Raw genomic sequence first — 20,777 nt, forward strand, 5'->3', positions numbered from 1 at the left:
AATAAAAGAAAGCATACCAAATGCCTTCTTCACTATCCTATCTACCTGCGACTCCACTTTCAAGGAGCTATGAACCTGCACTCCAAGGTCTCTTTGTTCAGCAACACTCCCTAGGACCTTACCATTAAGTGTATAAGTCCTGCTAAGATTTGCTTTCTCAAAATGCAGCACCTCGCAGTTATCTGAATTAAACTCCATCTGCCACTTCCCAGCCCATTGGCCCATTTGATCCTGTTTGTTTCTAGCTGTTGTGGTGAGCTTAATTGTCTGTGCATTGTCATTTTTAAGGAAGGTATAGAGCAAGTAGCTCACAATTACTTCAATCAAGCACCTACCCCATTTGTCTCCAACAAGCACTGGACAGCCAGCATGAAGGGTGTCTGAATTGCCTTGTCCATTTTTGTGGAGGTTCCACCAAAATAGAGCTGCATTCTAAATGAATAAGGAACAATTTATTGTGAATGCAATATGAAGAAGGTTAACAAATCTGTATTCAAACAGGATATGTAAGATGAGTTATTTTTGCACCTTACTTGATTTCATGGGGATAGTAAATTATCACAATTATAATCATAAATTAACATAATTTCACTTCTAACAACTGTGAATGTTGAAAGTAAATTATACTTTAAAATACAAACAAAGTTATTTTGGATGCCAGTGAATCAGTTTGAAACATCAATGACTTGAGGGATGATTGTTGCTTTTTTATTGGGGGGGGGGGGGGGACGAAGGTTGTTGGGTGCTGACTTTATTTGGAGGCTTACAATCCCCAGAGAATCTCATTATACCTGGGACTGGGAGGAGGAGCCAGTCACTGCAAGACTGTTTGAAGCAGAATCAGAACATTTGGTAAACTCTTCAGCCACGTTCTCAAACAGACTCGTTACCACAGCCACATCTCCTTCCTCAGCACCTGCCTACGGAACCGACTGATCCCACACGGACTCCGAACTACATTCCAATCAACAAAATTTGGACCCAACCAGGACAACCTGTACCTACAACAAATCCGAAGCCTCCAGCAACAGACCTCCCTCCGGATCCACCGAGGACATGCAGGTCCTTGGACTCCTCCACTGGCAGAACATAACAACACGACGGCTGGAGGAGGAGCGCCTCATCTTCCGCCTGGGAACCCTCCAACCACAAGGTATGAATTCAGATTTCTCCAGTTTCCTCATTTCCCCTCCCCCCACCTTGACTCAGTCAGTTCCCTCAACTCAGCACCGCCCTCCTAACCTGCAATCTTCTTCCTGACCTCTCCCCCCCCACCCCACTCCGGCCTATCACCCTCACCTTGACCTCCTTCCACCTATCCCACCTCCATCGCCCCTCCCCCAAGTCCCTCCTCCCTACCTTTTATCTTAGCCTGCTTGGCTACTCTCTCTCATTCCTGATGAAGGGCTTATGCTCGAAACGTCGAATTCTCTATTCCTGAGATGCTGCCTGGCCTGCTGTGCTTTGACAGCAACACATTTTCAGCTCAGAACATTTGGTACCTACCAATGGGATATTAAATCATGAGAATTAAGTCTATCATTCTATTGTACCAAATGGAATTGATGCCAACTTACAGTGGAAGATCTGCTTTGACTCAAATTACAAATGATGGTGTTCCTGATTCCTTAAGTGCAGTTTAATTTAACATGCCGGCTTTAGCAAATAAAACCAGTAAAGGTCTTTAACTTAAAATGACCAAGAGAAAGTACATTAAACCTAAAAACCTTTGGATTTCAGGTTAAGAGAATATCTGCTTCATTATGCAGATGTTTGTTAATAAATTGTTTCCATTTCAAAAAATCGTTTAACTTCACAGTTGCATCAAACGTGATGTAAGGTGTGTGGGTTTTATATATATATTTCAATATCATTTATTTTAGGGTTTGCATATGAGCTAGTGGCACGTGGATTTTGATCTGTGTGCCAGAAAGCATTTAATAATTAACTCACAAGTATTTCTGTAGCCATGATTATTTATTTTTAAAATACAAGAGTTCCTGGAATGGAATGAAATTTTGTATTCATTCAAAGAGTTTATGAGCCAACAAAACGATTCTTGATTTTTTTTGATTAAGATTAATACTTAAACTTGGGGAAAAAAATTGGGATTTCATTGGGCTGTTTTGCAGAAATTTTGGCTGAAGGTAAATCTGTTGAACATTTGCTCCTGAAAAAGGAAATGTTTCAGAATTGTTATGAAAAAGATTACCCCAGTTTAGCTTCAAAGTCATGAACCAGAAGTGTTTGGTGACAATTCTGAACAAATTCTTTGAAACTGAGAAAGTTTAAGTTCAGCTGTATGAAGGCTCTAGCAAGAGGATATCAGATTCTCAAGGTGGGAAATTGAAGCCACAGTTAAATTAAGCCTTGTAGATGTAATTCTTTTAGATACATTCATGGGCTATGGGCATTGTTGGTTGGCCACATTTATTGCGCACCCCTAGCTGCCCTTTAGAAGGTGGTGGGAGCTGCCTTCTTGAACTGCGATAGTCCATGTTCTGTAGTTGATCCACAATAGCCTTAGGGAGGGACTTCCAGGATTCCGACTAGAAACACTGAAGGAACAGTGATAGATTTCCAAGTCAAGTTGGTAAAAACTTCATAGAGGCTTGCAGGTGGTGGTGAGCCAATGTATCCACTGCTCTTGTCCTTCTAGATGGCAGTGGTGGTGTGTTTGGGAGGTGCTAAGGATCCTTGTTAAGTTTCAGTATGGCATCTTATCAATGGAACACACTGCTGCTACTGACTTCAGTAGTGGAATGAGTGGATGTGTGAGGAGGTAGTGGAAATCAAGCAGACGGCTTTGTTCAGAATTGTGTCAAATTTCTTGAATGTTATCGCAGCTGCACCCATCAGACAAGTGGGGAGTATTCCATCACACTCTTGACTTGTGCCTTGTGGATGATGGCCACACTTTGTGGAGACAGGAGGTGAGTTACTCGCTGCAGTATTCCTAGCCTCTGATCTGCTCCTGTAGCCATTGTTTTAATATAGCTAGACCATACCAGGACGTTGATAGTGGTGTTACCATCACTGAATATCATGGGGCAATGGTTAAATTGCCTGACATTGGAGACAGTCATTGCCTGATATTTGTCCAGCCTAAATGTTACTTGCCACTTTTCAGCCTAATCCTGGATATTGTCCAGATCTTGTTGCTTTTGAACATGGACTGCTTCGGTATCTTAGGAGTTGCAAATGGTGCTGAATATCTTGCAATTAGTGGCGAGTACCCCCTATTCTGACCTTACAATGAAGGGAAGGTCATCGATGAATCAGCTGAAGATGGTTGGACCTAGGATACTACCCCGAAGAACTCCTGCAGAGATGTCCTGGAGCTGAGGTGATTGTCCTCAGCAACCACAACCATCTCCCAAGGTGTCAGGTATGACTCCAATGAGTGGACAGTTTTTTCCTCTGATATCCTATGATTCCAGTTTTGCTAGGGCTCCTTGATCCCATTCTCAGTCAAAAGTAGCTTTAGTACCAAGGGCTGTCATGTTCACCTCACCCTCCAGAATTCACCTCTCTTGTCCATGTTTGAACCAAGGCTGTAATGAGGTCAGGAGCTGAATGGCCCTGGCAGAACCCAAACTGGGGGTCACTGAGCAGGTGCTGCTAGGTAGCACTGTTGATGACACCTTTCAGGTTTTTACTGTTGATCAAGAGTAGACTGATGAGGAGGCAATTGGCCAGTTTGGATTTGTCCTGCTTTTTGTGTACAGGACATGTTTGCGTGATTTTCCATTGTTGGCTAGATGCCAATGTTGTAACTGTACAGGAACAGATTGGCGAGGGGAGTCAAGTTCAGGAGAACAGGTCTTCAGTACTATTGCTGGAATACTGTCAGGGCCAATAGCTTTTGCAGTATCCAGTGCCATCAATCAGTTCTTGACATCAGATGGAGTGAAATGAATTAGCTAAAGGCTGGCATCTGTGATGCTAAGGGACCTCTGGAGCAGGCTGAGATGGAGGCCTCTGCATAGTTTAGTTTATTCTATTTAATTTTCATTTCTTTTGTGTAATAAACATCTGCTTTATGATTGGAATCAAATCTGCAGCATTGTGTGTTTATGTTTCAGTGAAAGTCTGCTTCATTTAAACCAGGAAGAAACAAAATCTGATCTATCAGGCCAGATTTTTGTCTGGGATGTGATTTGTCCAGTAATAACATCAGCTGGGATTATATCAGCACATAGGATTTTTCCAGTTCTTGGCCAGGCTATGAAAATATGGATTAAAGTAAATAATTTGCACATGTAACATCTTGAAATTACAGTGAGATCTGGGTGACTCACAGGCCAGTGGTGTCATTGACAAATCAGCATTTGACTAAACTTTATACAATATACAGACATTCCTATGTGAAGGAATAATTCCATCAGGCAGATTTGGAGAACTTTCAAAAATTAAATAATTCAAAGTGTAAGAAATTTGAATTCTTTCCATTATTATTGATTTAATTTTATTGTCTCATGTATTAACACAAAATCAAAGCAGGAAGAGAATTGAACCAATACCTGAGGTATAGTTCTTAACATGGTTTAACATGATGTCAGAGCATTTTATTACACTTTAAGCCTCAGCAAAGAACTTGTGACTAGATTGAAAATGTAAAGTTAACATAGTCTTACCAGACCATAGGACTGCTCTCTCATTAAAGAGAGACAACTGGTAGAAGTTTAACCAAAGGGTCACCATGCCTTGGGTGAGAGGAGAGGTTGAGAAGGGGAGTCCTTCATGGGTCAGTTATTGATAATGTATAGTTTGATAAACCAGCAGAAAATAAAAGGATAAGAACAGCCTCAAATAAAGACTGCAGCATAACAAATGTTGTTACAGTTAATATCTTCTACTGGCGCTAAGGATCCTTGCAGTACAGATTGAATAGCCAGAGGACTAGATGCTGACATTTCTAAAGCTGATCTGCTTGTCAATTCAAGACATAGCCTCAGCCATGTTTAGTCCCACACTGTATCCAGCAGATGTTTGAGGTAACCATTCAATGAAATCACTACATCTGGAACAGGACTCTTGCTATGACCAATTTGATACAGATAAACTGTGTCAAGGTGGAATGCAGCATATCGAAATGCATTTAACTGGTACTGGAACGCCCTAGCATCTAATAGCACTTCCCACATTCAGACTCCAGGCCTTAGAAAGCATAGATGTTTTGGCCCATTAAAACTTAGCATTACTCATGCCTTGTTGAGTGGTTTCAGAGGGTATGCTTTTCCCATGACAAAATGGAATCAAGTTCACATTGATCCAACGTCTGCAATCCAGCTTGATCTTCTTGACATGAATTAATCACGTTGCAGTATTCAATGTGCAAACTGGCTGCTGTTCCTCATTTCCACATTCTATATCTGCTACTTTAACTTTCTCTTCACTTTTTCTGCTTTTTGATTCACAGATTCTTAATAATTAATGTGTATTTGTAAGCATAAAATTATTTACACTGAACTTTATTTGATATAATTTTTAATTAAATTTAATTCTATTTGATTTTTGTTTCAGATTTTAGCATTTGTCTTGCAAAATTGTCCTTGTTACTACGTCAGACCTATATATTCCACAACCAGAATTTGACTGAAAATGATTATAAACCATTATAAGAAGATCTTGTGAAAGTAATTACCACCAATGTCAGGATTTATGTGAATTCTGACAGATTGGGTTTCACTTATATGAACTCGTTTTTTCCAATAAACTTTCCACTCCATCTCAGACATTTTGACATTTCTCAAAGCCAGATGTTTCTTTTTGCTGCCAGCACTTGGGGTGGGATGTTTTATTGTGGTTCTGTGGTTTTATTGTGGTTCAAACTCCTAAAGTAAATGCTCAGAGATCCCAAGAAGAATGATTGGAGTCAGAATAATAGACCAAACTGATCAGCAATGGCATGGAATGTTTTACTGCGCTCCTTGCTGCTAAAAGAAAGCTCAAGCAATTCAGATATCAGCTATACCAGTAATTCAGAAAACAGCAAATTCAATCTGCACACTTAGAGTCATAGAGTCATAGAGATGTACACCATGGAAACAGACCCTTTGGTCCAACCCATCCATGCCGATCAGATATCCCAATGCAATCTAGTCCCACCTGCCAACACCCGGCCCATATCCTTCCAAACTCTTCCTATACATATACCCATCCAAATGCCTCTTAAATGTTGCAATTGTACCAGCCTCCACCACATCCCCTGGCAGCTTGTTCCATACACGTACCACCCTATGCGTGAAAAAGTTGCCCCTTAGGTATCTTTAAATCTTCCCTCTCTTACCTAAACCTATGCCCTCTACTTCTGGACCCTCTGACCCCAGGGAAAAGACTTTGTCTATTTATCCTATCCATGCCCCTCATAATATTGTAAACCTCTATAAGGTCACCCCTCAGCCTCCAATATTCTAGGGAAAACAGCCCCAGCCTGTTCAGCCTCTCCCTGTAGCTCAAATCCTCTAACCCTGGCAACATCCTTGTAAATCTCTTCTGAACCTTTTCAAGTTTCACAACATCTTTCTGAGAGGAAGGAGGCCAGAATTGCATGTAATATTCCAACAGTGGCCTAACAAATGTTCTGTACAGCTGCAACATGACCTCCCAACACCTGTACTCAATACTCTGACCAATAAAGGAAAGCATACAAAAGCCTTCTTCACTATCTTATCTACCTGCAACTCCACTTTCAAGGAGCTATGAACCTGCACTCCAAGGTCTCTTTGTTCAGCAACACTCCCTAGGACCTTACCATTAAGTGTATAAGTCCTGCTAAGATTTGTTATCCCAAAATGCAGCACCTCGCATTTATCTGAATTAAACTCCATCTGCCACTTCTCAGCCCATTGGCCCATCTGACCAAGATCCCGTTGTATCTGAGTTGACCTTCTTCACCTTCCACTACACCTCCAATTTTGGTGTCATCAACAAACTTATTAACTATACCTCTTATGCTCGCATCCAAATCACATATATAAATGACAAAAAATAGAGGACCCAGCACCGTTCTTTGTGGCACTCCACTGGCCTCCAGTCTGAAAAATCAACCTTCCACTACCACCCTCTGTCCTCTACCTTTAAGCCAGTTATGTATCCAAATGGCTAGTTTTCCCTGTATTCTGTGAGATCTAACCTTGTCGAAGGCCTTACCGAAGTCCATATAGATCACATCTACCGCTCTGCCCTCATCAATCCAATTTGTTATTTCTTCAAAAAACTCAATCAAGTTTGTGAGACATGATTTCCCACACACAAAGCCGTGTTGACTATCCCTAATCAATGTTTGCCTTTCCAAATACATGTACATCCTGTCCCTTGGGATTCTCTCCAACAACTTGCCCAGCACCGACATCAGGCTCACTGGTCTGTAGTTCCCTGGCTCATCCTTACCACTTTTCTTAAACAGTGGCATCAAGTTAGCCAACCTCCAGTCTTCCGGCACCTCACCTGCGACCATTGATGATACAAATATCACAGCAAGAGGCCCAGCAATCACTTCTCTAGCTTCCCACAGAGTTCTAGGGTACACCTGATCAGGTCGTGGGGGTTTATCCACCTTTATGCGTTTCAAGACATCCAGCACTTCCTCCTCTGTAATATGGCCTTCTACATTTCCAATTAGGAACTGAATTACTTTGAATTTGATATAACATTAAATTCAGCACAAGAAAAAGAGATTGCTCTATTCAATTATTTGCTTTAAATTGATGGAAGAATTGAAAATATGAAGTTAAGATTTCACCAAATACTCATTCTAGTCGAAACATTTGAAGTGGTATTCTGATAGTAAAGTCAGTGATTCAGTTGAAACGATATGATACTTTTTGAAAAATATAACAAGAATTTTGAAACACTAAGTAATTTAGGATATTTTAACATTTGGAGAAGTTTTTGGTTGCATTCAGTTAGAGAAGACTTCACAAGTATGAGAAGTCACACTCAATATTACACCTGTGACAGAATCTGTATTGTTGAGATGATGGGTTTAGGGGCAGATGCCAAGAACTAAAATGGGAGCAAATAAGGTATTTGAATACAAATCTATGAATTTAGTAAGTGGGACGTTTAAAGTGTTAATTTGTTCTTAAAACTTAATCTAGCCTGTAATGAGCAATAACTAAAAAGTACTGTGTAAACCAATGAAGATTACTTCTTTCTGCAGCTAAGACAGGGTAAAGACGCTCTACTGTGACAGCTGAGTGGTTAATATGAAAAATAAAGAACATGACAGCATGGGAAGGGTTAAAGCATGAAGACCACTGGGAATCAGGATGGGATAACCATAGTGGAACATTCTTACACCAATTAGCAGAGTAAGGTTAAGGCTGAAAGGTTACTATGGCGAGACGAGATAACACAAGTAATAAAGCAAGTTTCTCTGTTAAGTGTTATTATGACAGGATTAAGACTGTAAATATTTGAGACATGACATTAAAATATCTAATTAATAGTTAGTAAAGTCAGCTTGAGACAGGAGACTATTGTAACAGATGGAATAGCCGAATATTTATCATGATAGGTTAGTCTGCAATGAAAGATCACTGTAGCAGAAGTGATAATAAATGTCTAACCGTGACATTAGAATAACATCAAGTAGAATGTACAACTAAAGAGATAATGGGAACTAACATCACTGGTTTATTCCATAGCTAGAGTGAGGTACTTTGATTAATACAGTTGGACATGCTGATAAGCTAACAGAAACATGATAAAAAAAATATAAAAATCCACGGACCCTGAGGTTCGTGGGCATTCGAGAATCAGCTTTCTCAGTGTCACGGTTTTTTGTTTGCAAATAAAAGGCCTACTTCTTGTAGAACTCTCTGCATTTCATGGTGGTTCTCTATATTTTCTCCACAACATTAATTAGCTCAATGGTTGAATCTAGTTTCTCTGGGTCCAGTCCAGCTGATCACAAATATAAGTTTCTTTAATGCAGCCAAGGTGAGGGAGTGCTGCTAAGGAAATGGAGTAAAAAACTAACATTTTAGTGAGCGAGGTGTTTGATGAAAGAGGGGCAGACAGTGTTAACACATTAGGGAGGGAAAGTATGGATTATTTGTATGAGGAGGCAGTGACCCCACGTAGGACAGGATGTTCTGATTTGGTCAGAGGTCAGGAACAGATGAGTGTGTCTGAAAATGAAGCAGGCAAGGGGATCCAGAGGGCAGTGCAAGAATGACTGCCAATGCAATTGCACAATAGGTTAGAGATTCTTTCAGTTTGTTTGGATATAGCTGCAGTGTGGATGAAGAAGCTGAGCATTGGAACCATGGTACAGAAAGCCATTGGAATGATTGTTTTTAAAACAGTCTGAGAGAGACATTGCCTCCAAAAAACGAACAGGCTTTGTTTATGTTTGGAGAATTTACAAGCGGACAAAGTACATCGAGTAGTAACTTGGCTTTCTGATTTGGGACTTCTTTAAAAAAAAGTTTACAGGAAAACACCATACTTGGGAGAGAAATCCTTCAGTATTAGTTCTTAGCTGAAGATATATGTATACAGTAGTTGCTCCTAAAAAAAGGGAGAAGATACTGTAGTTTAGATTGGTTAAAAATAGATTACCACAGAGTAAGGTGTACAATAATAGTTCCAGATCTGAAATGTTTGGGCAAAACCCTGGAGAAGTTATTTGAGAAAGTTTAAGGTCAGGTGTGAAGACTGCAAGAAGACTATCAGACTCTCCAGTCCAACAGTTGAAGTCACAACTAAATTAGATCTGTAGACATGATTGAGAAGGAGATTCTGTTAGGTTTAAGTACTATAATGGAGTGTTTTTAGAATCTGCAAAGCATTGTTGTTTTAGAATATATAGAAGAGTGTAACTTTTGGGATTAATGGAATTGTATTTTATTGTGTATTTCTAAGTCTTTACATTTGCATTATATGTAAATAGTTTGGGTTATTCTATTTTAGCTTAATTTCTTTAATGTAATAAACGTCTGTTTTATTATTAAAATCAAATCTGTTACATTGCATTCTTTTATTTCAGTAAAGTATCATCACATTAAAACTGAAAAAATATCATGACCAAGAAATCACATTTCACTCTTAGGTCTGATTTGTCCTGTACTCATATCATAAATTGTTAAAATTGCCATTTAGGTTTCTATTACAAAAAAGAACCATGGAGGCTTCTGCTCATGTCCGTCATTAAGAATGTAGTTCCACCACTGAGTCAATCAAACAAGAAAACATCTTTAATGTATAAAATAAAGCTGAGCAAAAATGAAGCTTAATTTAATAGTGAAGCCTGCTGTGTGATTATACCATGAAGGTCAGCCAAACATTAGAGGAACTAAGCTTTCCATTGGCATTGAGAATGACCTGGCGTGTAACATAGTACTAGTAAACATGGAATTATTATGTCTAACCTCTCTTTAAATACAGATTAAGAGGATGCACAAAAATTCTCTTACTACTTGGTTCTAAATCTGTTGACTCCAAGCTAGGGCACAGTTCCAAAATATGTTGGTCATCCTCCAATGTTTGTCCATTACTCACTTACAAGCCTTATCAGTGATTGTTGGCAGAATCTTGTCTATGGTGGGCACTGAATGCAATCCCACTCTTGTCCTTGTCTAATGACTACACACTGAAAATGTGTTGCTGGTTAAAGCACAGCAGGTCAGGCAGCATCCAAGGAACAGGACATTCGACGTTTCTGGCCAGAGCCCTTCATCAGGAATGAGGAAAGTATGTCCAGCAGGCTAAGATAAAAGGTAGGGAGGAGGGACCTAGGGGAGGGGCAATGGAAATGTGATAGGTGGAAGGAGGTCAAGGTGAGGGTGATAGGCCAGAGTGGGGTGGGGGCGGAGAGGTCAGGAAGAAAATTGCAGGTTAGGAGGGCGGTGCTGAGTTCAAGGGAATCGACTGAGACAAGGTGGGGGGGAGGGGAAATGAGGAAACTGGAGAAATCTGAGTTCATCCCTTGTGGTTAGAGGGTTCCCAGGCAGAAGATGAGGCACTCTTCCTCCAACTGATGTGTTGTTATGTTCTGGCGATGGAGGAGTCCAAGGACCTGCATGTCCTCAGTGGAGTGGGAGGGAGAGTTAAAGTGTTGAGCCACGGGGTGGTTGGGTTGGTTGGTCTGGATATCCCAGAGGTGTTCCATGAAGCGTTCCGCAAGTAGGCGGCCCGTCTCCCCAATATAGAGGAGGCCACATCAGGTGCAGCGGATGCAATAGATGATGTGTGTGGAGGTGCAGGTGAATTTGTGGCGGATATGGAAGGATCCCTTGGGGCCTTGGAGAGAAGTAAGGGATGAGGTGTGGGCGCAAGTTTTGCATTTCCTGCGGTTGCAGGGGAAGGTGCTGGGAGTGGAGGTTGGGTTGGTGGGGGGTGTGGACCTGACGAGGGAGTCATGAAGGGAGTGGTCTTCCGCCTGGGAGCCCTCCAACCACAAGGGATGAACTCAGATTTCTCCAGTTTTCTCATTTCCCCTCCCCCCACCTTGTCTCAGTCGATTCCCTCAAACTCAGCACCGCCCTCCTAACCTGCAATTTTCTTCCTGACCTCTCCGCCCCCACCCCACTCCGGCCTATCACCCTCACCTTGACCTCCTTCCACCTATCACATCTCCATCGCCCCTCACCCAAGTCCCTCCTCCCTACCTTTTATCTTAGCCTGCTGGACACACTTTCCTCATTCCTGATGAAGGGCTCTGGCCCGAAACGTCGAATGTCCTGTTCCTTGGATGCTGTCTGACCTGCTGTGCTTTAACCAGCAACACATTTTCAGCTCTGATCTCCAGCATCTGCAGACCTCACTTTTTACTTAATGACTACATACCACTTACAAGGGTTGCTGGAAAATGATCATGGACTACTATCTGATTTTCCAGTATTTAACTCAACAGCACTAAAAGGTAAATTGTTCAGCCCCAACTGACTGTCTGTATGGCTGAGGTTCAGATGAGATAAATATCAATTTATAGCTATGTCAATATTAATATAGTGAATACCACCAACCACACCTCAAAATAAGATAAATCCCACTCACCTTGACGACAGGAACACTGAAGTTCGCGTAAATGAAAGCAGTTGACCCGCCAGCTTCCACTGCACTTAACTATAATAAAACACAAGGTTGGCCTTATCAAAACTCCTTCAGCATAAATGTTACGCGACTTTCATAAATATGAAGGGACAGGGTAAACCACTATAGTCGGATGGTCTTCCTTATTTGTTATTTCCATATCATTACATCAAACCAAATTGCACAGCCTAATTGAAGAGACAGATTAAAGTTGGTTACCACTTTGATTAAGCTGCACCATTTCCAATGTTAAGTCAGTCTGTCTTCACAGAGATTAAACAAACACACACACTGCTGGTTTTGGTGAGTGTGCAGCTATATCATTACACTTCCAGAGCCAACGAGTGTTCCAAGACATGACTCTATGACTCTACAAAAGGCAATGCGTATTGGCTCATATACAATTTAGATGGCCACAGGAGTAACATACACTAATGAACCCAATACGTTCCTATATCAGGCTTGAACAACATCACAAATTAATACCTTCGCTTTAGCTATTGCATTTGGAATGGATGAGGAAGCCTTGATTTTGAAGAAAGAATGCAAAATTATTATGTTTAGCTTCTATACCTGCAGATAAATAATTGTATATAAATGAATACATATATGCAGAATTCTGGTAGACGATGGAAGGCAGTACACCCACGCCAAATCACATTGTAAACACACAGAGCAACTTTCAGAATGGACAGAAAATTGAGTGCCTGTGTGAAAGATCCATCAAATATTTGCTGGATCTCCCATTAGTGTTTGCACAAGACAAACTGAAATGTTCATCATTCCAACATATCCATGCCCAAAATCTGTGATTTCCTTTCTGGAAAATTCTGCTCATCTCTGTTCCTTCCACTTGCTCCTTAAAATCTCTATCAGCAAACTTTAGGTCATCTCTTTTTGTGCTCATTTCATCACAAAAATGAAATCTTTGAAGGAGGGCATTCAGTCTATCATAATTCTGCTGGCCAACAATTTATTCCCACATTCGACCTCCTGGCCGGCTTCCTGATCCATTACAGGACTCCAAGCATATTTCCAAATACTTCCTACATTTTTTGTGTGCATCTGTGTCCACCAATAGGCCTAGCCGTCCAACATTTCACAGCCCCACCTCTCTCAGGGTGAAAATGATTCCCGGTGAAAATGATTCCCCTCAAATCCTATCTACTGATCCTACCTTTATCTTTAAAGCTATATCCCCTCGCTATGGGTTTGTTGACTAGGGAATAGGAACTTCCTATCCATACCTTGTCAATTATTGAGGAGCTTTGGTACATTTCACTATGCCAAATGAATGCAAGTTTTTTTTTATTTGAGAAACAAAAAAGAAAAAATTCCATGAGTGCAATTTTATATCCTAAAGTCCTCTGTAAGGTGAGAGGGTGAGCATTTACTGTACTTTTCAAGACATTGGGTTGTGTTTTGTACTGGGGAGATGGTGACATAGTGGCAATAATCACAGATCTAGTAATCCAGGAGGCCCAGGCTAATAATCTGCAGGCATGGGTTTCTACCATAATATGAAACTTATCCACATAGACCACCCAAAGATCGTGAAGCAGGGATGCTTTATTCTGCTGCATTAGGCCAATACAAACATGTGGGTTGAACATGGATGACACAGTATTTATATGGAATTAAGCACGCGCTTTACATTTCGCTGAAAAAAACCTTTGCCTGTCTGATCCTTCTCCCCACAAGGCCTCCTTCCCCCAAAGTTGTCCATTTCCTCTGTTTAGGTGCCCTAGCAGCCCTGCTTCATGCCCTCCCTCACGATTCATAAACAAGAACTCCTTCCCATAATTTAGAACCAAACCAAACACCGTGCTCCTGATAAAGTCCATACCAAGGTCAGGTTGGAAGTAACTTTAAACATATTTCTTCCCAGTTACAAATCTCATCCATGTTTACCTCTCAGCAATGTATCTACTTAATTGAGCTCCTTTGAATATTGAGCCAGTGCTTTTGACTATTTATGCAGGAAATTCCCCAGTCACTTTCCTGTCACTGTCCCATTCTCTGAATCACATTTGTAAATACTCCAGATTCTTATTTCTCCAATCTCACCTCAGAGTTTACAATCACCTATGTTAGATTCTCACAACAACCTATCAGCTCACTGACCTAGCCATTACGTAACTTTGTGTTGTTGCACATCTTTTATACAATTAGCTGCACACAAGTCTTGGTGTCACTGCAAATTTGGAGAACATTCCTTTCTCCAATTGTTCATAACACGATCTATAAGGGAGGCAATAGCCTAGCAGTATTGTTATTGACCTATCAATCCAGACAGTCAAATAATATTCTGGGGACTTGGGTTCAAATCCCATCGTGGCAGATGGTGGAATTGGAAGTCAATAAAACAATCTAGAATTAACAGTTTAATGGTGACCATGAAACTGTTGAAAATCCCATCTGGTTCACTATTGTCTTTTAGGAAAGGAAACTGCCATCCTTATCTGGTCTGACCTACATGTGACTCCAGACTCTAAAATGCCCTCCAGGCAAAAGGAATGGGCAATAAATGCTGGATTGACCAGTGATACTTACATTCCCTGAATTAATTAAAAAAACAGCAACATTGACCCCGTAAAACTCCACTGGAAAATGCTTCTATTCTCATGTAAATGGGGGCAGGAACAAAAAAAAGATATTTCCATTTTCCTCAAAAGCTTAACAAATCTGAGAGTAGATGCATTTTTATCAACAGAATATGATCAGTACTTACATATATCATGAATGTTGCCACTCTGTTTCCAGACTTCAGTTTATACAATGGGCTGTTTGGGGACTAAAGCAAACCAAAAAAAAATTAATTTTGAACAAACATTTTGACCATTAAACATTTTGACTATAAAGTAAATATGTGACATGAACCAGCTGAATGAAACAAACTAAAGAATTAAAACCAATTTCAAATGTAGCATATGCCATTCACAAAGATATCCTGCATAGACTATTAGCTTACTATTATTTGTATGTGCATCACTTACTAGGCCATCATCTGCTACCCACCCCTAAGTGCCACACAGAAGGTAGTGGTGGGCTGGCTTCTTCAGTCACTGCAATCCAAGTGGTTAGATACATGCACAATGCTCTAAGATAGGGTGTTCCAAGATGTTGCCAGAGTGACAGTGAAGGAACAATGATATATTCTAAGTCTGGATGGGTGAGCAACTTGGAGGGAAATTTGGTGGTGGTGTTCCCAGTATCTCATTTTTCTGGGTGGTAGTGGTCATGGGTTGGAAAGTGCTGTCCAAAGACCCTGGGGGAGCTGCATCTTGTAGATGGTACACACTGCTGCTACTGAACTTCAGAGATGGAGGGAGCGGATGTTTGTAGATGTGGTACCAATCAAAAAGGCCGCTTCAACTAGGATAGTGTCAAGCTTCTTAAACATTGTTGGAACTGCACTTAATCAGGTGAGTGAGGGATATTCCGTCACACTACTGACTTGTGCCTTGCAGATGATGGATAAGCCTTGGGGAATCAGGAGGTGAGTTATTCACTGCAGTATTCCCAGTTTCTGACTTGCTCTTGTAGCCAGAGTATTTATATGGTGAGTTCAGTTAATGGTGATGCCCAGGATGTTGATGAGAGTTTTCAATAATGGTAATGCCATTGAATGTCCAGAGGCAATGGTTAGATTCTCTTTTGTTGAAGATGGTCATTGCCTGGCACTTGTGTATCAGGTGAAGCCTGGATGTTGTTGGACCTTGCTGCATTTAGCCATGGACTTCTTCAGTAATAAACAGTCACAGATAGCATTGAATATTGCGCAGTTTTAAAAAATTCATTCATGGGGTCCAGGCAGCCTTGGCTAATCCAGTCTTTATTGCCTCTCCCTAAATACCCTTGAAATTTGGTGGTGAGCTGCTTTCTTGATCCTATTGAAGTCCATGAGGTGTTATCTACATTGCTGTTGGGTGGTAGTTCCAGGATTTTCACCCAGCGACAGTAAAGAAATGGTAAATTAGTTGCAAGTCAGGATGGTATGACCCTTAGAGGAGAGCTTGCATCATGTGAACTTTTCACCTCTGAATTTATAATGGAAAGAAGGTCTTTGATAAGGCAGCTGAAGATGGCTGGAGCTAGGACTCTCCCCTTAGAGATGTCCTGAAGCTGATATGACTGATCCCCAACTACTACAACCATCTTCCTTTGTGCCAGATCTGACTCCAACCAACAGAGCTTGTCACTTGATTCCCAATGATAGTGGTTTTGCTCAGGCTCCTTGATGCCACACCAGAGTCAAATGCAATTTTGATGCCAAGAGTAGTCATTGTCACTTCCTCTCTTGAGTTCAGCTTTTTTTCATGTTGGGATTAAAGATATATTAAGATCACAATCTGAGTGGATCTGGTGCAACTTGAAGTGAACAGTAGTGAGCAGGTTATTGTTGAATGCAGTTTGATATCACTGGCGATGACTTTTCTATCACTTTGGTGCTTACAGAAAAGGGAGATTTGTTTTGTTTTTGCCTTAGCTCAGAGAACTTTAAAAATAATTGTAGATTACATTGACCTCTCTGAGAAAAAAGTATAACTTCACCCATAATTGTCTTACATACATTCTGTGCTACTGCAAGCTTATCTGAGCAAAACTGTTAACGTAAGCCAATACCCACTATAATATGCTACACATCGTACAATAATCTAATCATTTACAGCATACATGAGCTGCATCACATTCATTACATAATACAAGCATTGTGATGGACATAAAACTCAACATCTACTATAACACATGATCACATGTCAAACATACCCCAATACACCTTAACACTACATAAGTTGTAGTACACAAGTACTTCAATATCTATCTAAACTATTGAGCTTTCAACAATATAGATCTTCATAAGAGGACAAAGTCTACATTGCTATCATTCACCACTCTTCCATATGACCATGAGGCTTTACTCATTGACTAAAGGCATCTCTGGACACTGGCAAATACTCACCAGTGGTCTCTCCAAGGCTATCGAAATTCAAAGTGGGCAAACAAATTCCAGCCTCTTCACTGAAGCCAATTTCTCTGTCACTGCACCCATGATCATATTATTATTTCCACAACTCATGAGTTTCACCTGATCTCAAGGAGGACAGGCATAGCATTTTAAGGACAAACTGAAGGCCTCATTGAAAAGGGACCAATTGATGCTGGTACATGAGAAGAATTTGTTGCAAATCATGCCATGTAGTGGCACATCAGCCAATAAGTGGCAGCATAGTTGGCCGCAGAAATTCTACTGAAGTGAAGTAAAAGAAGTGGAAGATAGGAGTGCAGAATCTTGGCTTGAGCACCCCTCACTCTGCCCAAAGACCCATGGCACCAGGATTGGCCAGCTTGGTCAGCTGAGAAAGCACAAATCATAGCAGGTTTCATTCCAGTTTCAAGGGACTGTCAATAATTAACCAAATTGTAATAGAAATTTAATGCAATAAAACACATCTACATGCTGTGATATATTCCATAATATATATTGCTTTCACCGTTGCATGGTCAAAGTGTGGCTCATAGTGACCTCCAATCCCATAGTTGACTACTTGGAGATACTCTGCATAAGGCGGCTGCACATTTAAGCCAGTAAGATGTGAAATGCGTTGATCCAACTTTCTGATCACTGGATCCACAGTGTCTTTGAGCCAGGCACTGAGAAAGAACACACAAATATATTCATGGTTACTGAAAAAAAATGAACAACCAACGATTGCTCCTATTATGTGGTGAGCATAAAAATGTGCGAGCCATGATGAAGGGGGTGAAAATGATTAGGAGAAAGGGCTTTAAATGATAACCCCAAATACCAAAAACATATGAAGACCTTTGTGAAAACAGAAGAAATAAAACATTAATTGTTGAAAGAAGTAATTGATGATCGAAACATATTAAGAATGAAATAGTTCATAGTTAACAAAAGAGCTTACATTTCTATTATACAATCTCAATGTAATTCAGGGTCAATTCATTACATTTGAAGTAATTGTGTTAGCGCAGATATTGAAGTCTTCAATTTCAATGTTTTTTTATATATTTCATTTGCAATCCACTTGCAGCTGCACTGGTCCCAACAATACTGTTTTGTTCCCCACTTGCAATGGTCATTCTGAATCTGCTTTGCCACTTGCTTCTCTCCTTCAACAGCCTTTCAATATTTTTGACCAGGTCTCTACCTCCCACCCCATACCTCTCATATCTTCTCATCCCTGTTCCTATGAAGTGCGTCAGGTTGAAACTGCCCTACAACTTTTGCTCTTGTTCTTACCAGCCTTGACATTAAAATCACAAAAGAAATTGCATGTCTCTATTATAACATCCGAGAACCCAGCCAGGTGTTAGACTTAGAGGTAGGTGAGCACTTTGGCGATAGTGACCATAATTCGGTTATGTTTAAAAAAGCAATAGGCAGGGATAGGTATATACCACAGGGAAAGAGGCACAACTTGGAGAAAGGCAATTATGATGTGATTAGGCAAGATTTAGGATGAATAGGGTGGGAGGGAAACTGCAGGAGATGGACACACTTGAAATGTGGAGCTTATTCAAGGAAAGGTGACTGCAGGTCCTTGATAAATATATACCTATCAGGGAGGAAGGTAGTTGTCAAGTGTGGAAGCCATGGTTTACCAAAGATGATGAAGTTCTTGTCAAGAGGAAGGAAAAAGACTTATGTGAGGATGAGGCGTGAAAGCTCAGGGGTCTTGAGAGTTATAAGTTAGCCAGGACAGATCTAAAGAGAGGGCTAAGAAGAGCGAGGAGAGGACATGAGAAGTTGTTGGCAGATAGAATCAAAGAAAACCCTAAGGCCTTCTATAGATATATCAGGAATAAAAGAATAACTAGCGTAAGATTTGGGCCAATCAAAGATAGTACTGGGAGGTTGTGTGTGGAATCTGAGGACATAGGGGAAGCGCTTAATGAATACTTTTCGTCAGTATTCACATTGGAAAAGGGCAATGTTAGTGAGAATACGGAGATACAGGCTACAAGATCAGATGGGATTGAGGTTGACAATGAGGAGGTTTTATCAATTTTGGAAAATCTGAAAATAGATACCCCTGGGCTGAATGGGATTTATCCTTGGATTCTCTGGGAAGCCATGAGGAGATTGCAGAGCCTTTGGCTTTAATCTTTATGACATCATTGTCGACAGGAGTAGTGCCAGAAGACTGGAGGATCGCAAATGTTGTTACCTTGTTTAAGAAGGGGAATCAGGACAGTCCTAGTAATTATAAACCAGTGAGCCGTACTTCGGTTGGGGGTAAGATGTTAGAAAAGGTTATAAGAGATAGGATTTATAATCACCTGAAAAGAATCATTTGATTGGGGATAGTCAACACAGTTTTGTGAAGGGTAGGTTGTGTCTCACTCACCTTTTGAGTTCTTCAAGAAGGTAACAAAACAGGTGGATGAGGGTAAAGCAGTTGATGTGGTATACATGGACTGCAGTAAGGTGTTTGGTAAGGTTTCACAGAGTAGGTTATTGCACAAAATACGGAGTTTCATGATTGAAGCTGATTTACTGGTTTGGATCAGAAATTGGCTAGCTGAAAGAAGACAGAGGGTGGTGGTTAATGGGAAATGTTCATCCTGGAGCTGAGTTACCAGTGGTGTGCTGCAAAGATCTGTTTTGGGGCCACTGCTGTTTGTCATTTTTATAAATGATCTGGATGTGGGCGTAGAAGAATGGGTTATTCAATTTGCAGATGACACTAAGGTAGGCAGAGTGGATAGTGCTGAAGGATGTTGTGGGTTACAGAGCGACATAGATAAGATGCAGAGCTGGGCTGAGAACTGACAAATGGAGTTTAGTGTGGAAAAGTGAGAGTTGGTCACTTCGGGCAAAGTAACAGGTATGCAGAGTACTGGGCTTATAATAAAATTCTTGGCAGTTTAGATGAACAGAGAGATCTTCGTGTCCAGATGCATAAAGCCCTGGAAGTTACCATCCAGGTTGATAGGGTTGTTAAGAAAGCATATGGTGTGCTGGTGTTTATGGGTAGGGGGATTGAGTTTTGGAGCCATGAATTCATGCTTCACTGTACAGCACACTGGTAAGGCTGCACCTGGAGTATTGTGTGCAGTTCTGGTCACCGCATTATAGGAAGGATGTGAAAGCGTTGGAAAGGGTTCAGAGGAGCTTTACTACGATGTTGCCTGGTATAGAAGAAAGGTCTTATGAGGAAAGGTTGAGGGAACCGAGGCTGTTTTCATTGGAAAGAAGAAGGTCGAGAGGAGACTTAATCGAGAAGTATAAGATAATCAGAGGGTTAGGTAGGTTAGACAGTGAGTGCCCTTTTCCTCAGATGGTGAAGGTTTACAGAAGGGGACATAGCTTTAAATTGAGGGGTGATAGATTTAGGACAGATGTCAGAGGTAATTTCTTCACTCAGAGAGAAGTAGCGGTGTGGAACGGCTTGCCTGCAACAATAGTAGACTTGCTGATGCTAAGGGCTTTTAAATGGGGATTGGACATGTGGATAATAATGAAACGGTATAGGTTAGATGGGCATCAGATTATTTTCACAGGTTGGCGCAACATTGAGGGCCAAAGGGCCTGTACTGTGCTCTATGTTCCATGTTCTAACCCCAGGCGTTTTTAAATAGCCATCTCAATTTATCCTGACACTTTAAAAGCATACTGTTCGGAGTTTCTATTTCTGAACTCACTTTATAATCTTGTCATTTAGGTCACGTTGTCTTTCGCTGCAAAAATGCATCTCTTCCAT

At 40.8% G+C, this 20,777-nt stretch overlaps 1 protein-coding gene across 2 annotated transcripts in view; it reads right to left on the reverse strand.

Annotated features, from left to right (window-relative positions):
- p4ha3 (prolyl 4-hydroxylase, alpha polypeptide III) overlaps positions 1–20,777 on the reverse strand; it is an 84,799-nt gene that overhangs the window by 3,380 nt on the left and 60,642 nt on the right. The window contains exons 9-12 of one of the 2 annotated variants that reach the window (XM_060826820.1): positions 17,541–17,700; positions 14,777–14,839; positions 12,010–12,078; positions 336–432 (exon numbers count right to left, since the gene is read on the reverse strand). In XM_060826820.1, the coding sequence (XP_060682803.1) occupies positions 336–432; positions 12,010–12,078; positions 14,777–14,839; positions 17,541–17,700 (389 nt within the window). The remainder of the gene's footprint in view (positions 1–335; positions 433–12,009; positions 12,079–14,776; positions 14,840–17,540; positions 17,701–20,777) is intronic. The other variant, XM_060826821.1, reaches the window with a different exon arrangement.

This window comes from Hemiscyllium ocellatum, chromosome 6 (genome assembly GCF_020745735.1).
Source record: "Hemiscyllium ocellatum isolate sHemOce1 chromosome 6, sHemOce1.pat.X.cur, whole genome shotgun sequence".
NCBI classification, from domain to species: domain Eukaryota; kingdom Metazoa; phylum Chordata; class Chondrichthyes; order Orectolobiformes; family Hemiscylliidae; genus Hemiscyllium; species Hemiscyllium ocellatum.